This window comes from Sinocyclocheilus rhinocerous, unplaced genomic scaffold (assembly GCF_001515625.1).
Source record: "Sinocyclocheilus rhinocerous isolate Xijiao unplaced genomic scaffold, SAMN03320098_v1.1 scaffold2199, whole genome shotgun sequence".
NCBI classification, from domain to species: Eukaryota; Metazoa; Chordata; class Actinopteri; order Cypriniformes; family Cyprinidae; genus Sinocyclocheilus; species Sinocyclocheilus rhinocerous.
The window spans coordinates 137,020-142,162 of record NW_015659020.1 but is presented as its reverse complement, the minus strand read 5'-3'; the positions used below and the strand labels follow the sequence as shown (position 1 = coordinate 142,162).

Sequence of the window (5,143 nt, the reverse complement as noted above, 5' to 3'; positions counted from 1 at the left end):
TAATTATAAATGTAATTACAGAAATTAATTACAGATGTAATTACATGCAGATATTTTTCAAATATAAGTACAATGTAAAAACATGTATGTACACAATAAGTGCATTGTACCAAATTATAAATTTAAATGTAAGTACATAGTTGTTAAGGCCACTTAATATAAAGTGGGTTCAATAAACGTGAATTGAACATGTTGCCCATATATTTAAACCCATTTAATCCCACCGGTCACAATAGTGACCGTAAAAAAGGTTTTCATTTATAAAGCTCTAAAAACCTTACTGACTGATGTTTTAGTGCACTTCCTGCAAATATGGAAAAAATAAAGGGTCTCATTTAAATATGTGCTGTTTCACATGATTAGTGCAAATTGTCACATGACCAGAGCAGTTTATTTCCTGTTCGCGCCTTGAGAAGCTGATGACTGCATCAAAGCTCCAAAACGAAAGGCTAGTAAAGTATGTTAACAAAGATATGACAAATATTTGTATAAAAATGTGATTATATATTTTACAAAAAAAAAGTAACAATTTTGAAATTACCTTGATGGTTGTATTTTTTTGTCTTTTATCTCAGTATTCCTATCAATGTTGTATAAGGTTTTTTTATGCATAATAGTAACCCTAGAATGTGATCAAACAGTTTAAAATAGCTAGGCTAAGATATATAACAATTTTTATGCATAAATATGTTAATTTTGTAATTATTGATTATTTAAAAGGGTTACTAATGACACATAATTTGGATATTTTCATGTCTGGGAAAAATTTGGTATTAAACGGGTTAAAAATTATGTTCTAATGATTGTTTGCTAGTTTTCTTTACCAAAAGCAATGTCCAATTTGTTGTCCAGGTTTAGGTAGTTTGCTGTGCATTTGTAATATGCGTTATGTAGTTCTTCTTTACTGATCACCAAACTCTTCCTCATCTGGTAAGTTCCGTCTCCGTTGGGCAGAATCTCTCCTCCTGTGATCTGATCATCATCCACAGGCTGACCATCTCTGAACAGGGTCAGGTTAATGTGACGGGGGTAAAAACCAGTGGCCAGACAGCTGATCTGAAGCCCTTGAGAGTCTGTAAGAGGCTTCCTAAAGAGTCTGACTTTGGGTTTCACTTTAGAAAGGAAGGTTAGAAACAGTGGACAGTAATGTGACAATGCATTAATTATTTATAGGTAATATGAGTCTTTGTAAAGCATCCCAAACATTTAGTCTTTACTGTCAGTCATATGCTTTTATGAGTTACTTTATGTTCATATTCTTGATTATATCTTAAATAGTTAAACCTGGAATAAAAAATGTTACAGCCCATCAAGCTCTAATAAAGAAAAGAAAAAAAAGTATTACTAAAGTAGTTCATACAACTCTTGTGCTATAATAGGTGAACTATTATTTTTATTTAAACTAATGCTAACTTACATTTTCGCATCACAGTGTTCTTTTCTTTTTCCAGGAATGCCCGCAAAGTCTTCATGCAAACAGGATGATAAACATGTTCATACAGAAACTTCACATGAAGCCATTCCATCTGACCCATGCCTTTTATTCTCATCCATGGTAAATTAATTTGCATAGTTCTTTTTGCCACATCAAAGGTGAACTCTTCAGTATTTTGTCCATTAAAAGCATCCCATGAAAGAAACAAACCTGGCTGATCATTGTCAAGCAATTCGCATCCAACACGTTTCTGATAAACATGCAAACCTTCAAATGGATGGAAATCAAACAGATTAGTTTTCACTGGCAAATAAAACACTTTTTTTATGATTATATAATAGCAAATGTTGCTTCTATAATCATAATTTAGCTTCTAAAAAGAGCTTGAGAAAATCTATTATGATTCATAATGTGATAAATGTTAGGTAACACTAAGATATGTTGCCAAAAAAACGCATAAACGAATCTCTTAATATTGAATTTTTGATTGCTGGTAATACCAAAATTTATAGGGTTGCTCTTACCATCTGTGCAATTTTGGTGGTCCTTAAGATAAAATGTTCGATCTTTCATGATGTCATATATATCACTGAATATACTACCTGCACCATTGTCATCACTTGAATTACTCTGACTGCGGTGGACAGCTTTCAATGATACTGAGTCATAGTACATCACTTCCACATCATCTAACATCAGTACAAGAGTGAACTCGGGAAACTGTGTCTGTCCAGCAATGTATGTGGCAAAAACCATCAGCGAGTGAGAACCTGTGGGAACATGGGCAAGGATAACATTTTCTGACTAGCAGACACATTATAGTTTAGCATATTACTTTGCTAAACTATACATTAAAAAATAAATAAATGCACCAATAAGATGATGATTGATTATAACTGCTCATTTAGGGTCCCCAGTTCTCAGTTCTTTAGTGTGAAAAAGTGAAAAGAAATATGGAGGGGCTGTTCCAGTGGTAGTCCAAAAGTTAGCGGCAAAATTGAAATTTCATCCAGGCCACAATTGGTAGTCCCGTCAGCAGAACATTGCAGTAGTCTCGAAATTACAAGAGCTTGGAAGAGGAACAGTGTTGTTGTAAAGCGCAAACTACTAACACAACTATGCCATTGTTGTTGCGATCTTTGCTTTATTTCTTAGAGACTTTCCATACATATGCATTATGTATCTTGATATCGTACAATAATAATTTAATATAGAATGCTGGATCATGCTGTAACGTGGGGTTTGGGTTTTGTTTCTTATTTAGGTTTTCTGGTCTTTTAATTTGATATTTTGCCTTGTTTCATGAACCTGTCATAAGGTGCGTTCGACTTCATGCGGCGCCACGCAAACCCATCGGCGGCTGACTTGAAGCAGTGCATGCCGTTTAGAAATTTAGTCCGACTTGAACCGGCGCCGACGCCACGTCACTGTCACGTGTGGCATCAAAGTACCGCGATAGCGTTTCGAGAGTAGCCATCTGAACGTTAGAACAGTAAAAGCTTTTTTACTGTAGTCGCAAGTCTTTGTTTGTATTTTGGATTACTTTGAATAAAACTGCACTTGGGTTCATCACAACTCGTCTTCAGTGGACTGATTGTTACAGAATACTCGACCGAAAGAATGAACCCAGCTGTTGCACTTCTACAGTTACGTCAAAGCCATCGGGTGATTGAGGATTATGTGGACAACTTTTGCGGACTGTGCCATTTAGTAGACTTTAATGATGTGGCACTTAAAGACATCTTCCGTTTTGGCCTCACAATGGAAATATCTCAGTTAATGCCACGTCACACTCAGCACTGGACTCTGGCTAAATATATTGACTTTGCATTCTGGTTGAGTGGTTCCTCGTTTACTGTGGGGATTGCGGATGAGGAGCCCCGCAATTGTGCTGCACCCTCTGCACCAGAGCATTTTCACGTCCCAACCGTCATGTCAGGATTTGCTCACGTCATGCCTGCCACTCCAGGGCCTGCTCACGTCATGCCTGCAACTCCAGGGCCTGCTCACGTCATGCCTGCAACCCCAGGGCCTGCTCACGTCATGCCTGCCACTCCAGGGCATGCTCACGTCATGCCTGCAACTCCAGGGCCTGCTCACGTCATGCCCTGGCCAAGATAGCTGCCACACCTGAGTCCCCAGCCAAGATGGCCACCACGCCTGAGCCTCGTAACGCCACAGTCGCCATGCCAGAGTCTCGTCATGCTACAGATACCATGCAAGTTTCGCATAGGATTTTTTTTTGGGGGGGGGGCGGGCTATAGTACTCCTGCGGATGCGGAGCTTGGGCCAGGACTGATTGCCAGTGTGATGGACCCACCATTGATGTCAGTGCGAGTAGCTGGCATCCCCAGGGCCTCAGCACTGGCTATCACAGAGGCTGTTCCCCTATCCTCAGTACTTCCTGTTATGGCATTAGCCATCCTGAGTGTTTAGGCTGCACACTGCACTCTAGAGGCCTTTCCTGTCCACGAGTCTGCCCCAGAGGCCTGTCGTGTCCATGAGTCTGCCTCAGAGGTGGCGGCGTCTACTGCAGAACCTCCAGAGATGGCAGCTTCAGCTGCAGAACCTCACGAGGTTTGAACTCTTTGCCTGTCCTGTCACGGCCAAGGAGGCCGTTCATGAACTCTCTGCCTGTCCTGTCACGGCCAAGGAGGCCGTTCATGAACTCACAGTCTGCCCTGTCACGGCCAAGGATGTCGTTCATGAACTCACAGTCTGCCCTGTCACGGCCAAGGATGTCGTTCATGAACTCACAGTCTGCCCTGTCACGGCCAAGGATGTCGTTCATGAACTCACAGTCTGCCCTGTCACGGCCAAGGATGTCGTTCATGAACTCACAGTCTGCCCTGTCACGGCCAAGGATGTCGTTCATGAACTCACAGTCTGCCCTGTCACGGCCAAGGATGTCGTTCATGAACTCACAGTCTGCCCTGTCACGGCCAAGGATGTCGTTCATGAACTCACAGTCTGCCCTGTCACGGCCAAGGAGGCCGTTCATGAACTCATAGTCTGCCCTGTCACGGCCAAGGTGGCCATTCATGAACTCACAGTCTGCCCTGTCACGACCAAGGAGGCCGTTCATGAACTCACAGTCTGCCCTGTCACGACCAAGGAGGCCGTCCATGATCTCACTGCTTGTCCTGTTGAGGCAGCAGAGGCCACTGTTAACCTCTCTGTGCCCTCTGTTCCAGTCAGGCCCAAGCCCACCACTGTTCTGCGATTCTGATCCTGTTCCCCTGCATGGCCCTGGCCCTCCATCCCTCCCCCCGTTCCACCTCTGCTCTACCACCCTCCTGGATGTTTTTGGGTTTTGTTCTGGGTGGTTAGGGCGTCTGGAGCTGCCCTTAGAGGTTTTTTTTTTCTTGTTTAGGTTTTTTGGTCTTTTATTTTGATAAAAATAAATATTTCCTGTCATGTGTTCCTTGCCCCTCATGTGATCATGTCATGTGCTACTCTGTAGGTGCGTTTAGGTGCGTTCGACTTCATGCCGCGCCGCGCAAACCGATCAGCGGCTGACTTGAAGCAGTGCATGCCTGTTAGAAATTTTGTCCGACTTGAACCGGCGCCGACGCTACGTCACTGTCACGTGTGGCATCAAAGTACCGCGATATCGTTTCGAGAGCAGCCGGCTGACTCAGCTGGCGCAGCTTTTTCAGAGCGACTGCAGGAGCGCTGATGACGACACAGCTGTTTCACAATTGGCCA

The 5,143-nt window shown here is 42.8% G+C and overlaps 1 protein-coding gene across 1 annotated transcript in view; it reads right to left on the bottom strand.

The window, feature by feature from the left end:
• Positions 1 to 2,200, bottom strand: part of LOC107723224 (major histocompatibility complex class I-related gene protein-like) — a 3,188-nt gene extending 988 nt beyond the window's left edge. Inside the window, exons 1-3 of the mRNA XM_016531782.1 lie at positions 1,960 to 2,200; positions 1,418 to 1,702; positions 825 to 1,112 (exon numbers count right to left, since the gene is read on the bottom strand). Coding sequence (XP_016387268.1) covers positions 825 to 1,112; positions 1,418 to 1,702; positions 1,960 to 2,191 — 805 coding nt within the window. The 5' untranslated portion in view covers positions 2,192 to 2,200. The remainder of the gene's footprint in view (positions 1 to 824; positions 1,113 to 1,417; positions 1,703 to 1,959) is intronic.
• Between the last annotated feature and the right edge of the window lie 2,943 nt (positions 2,201 to 5,143).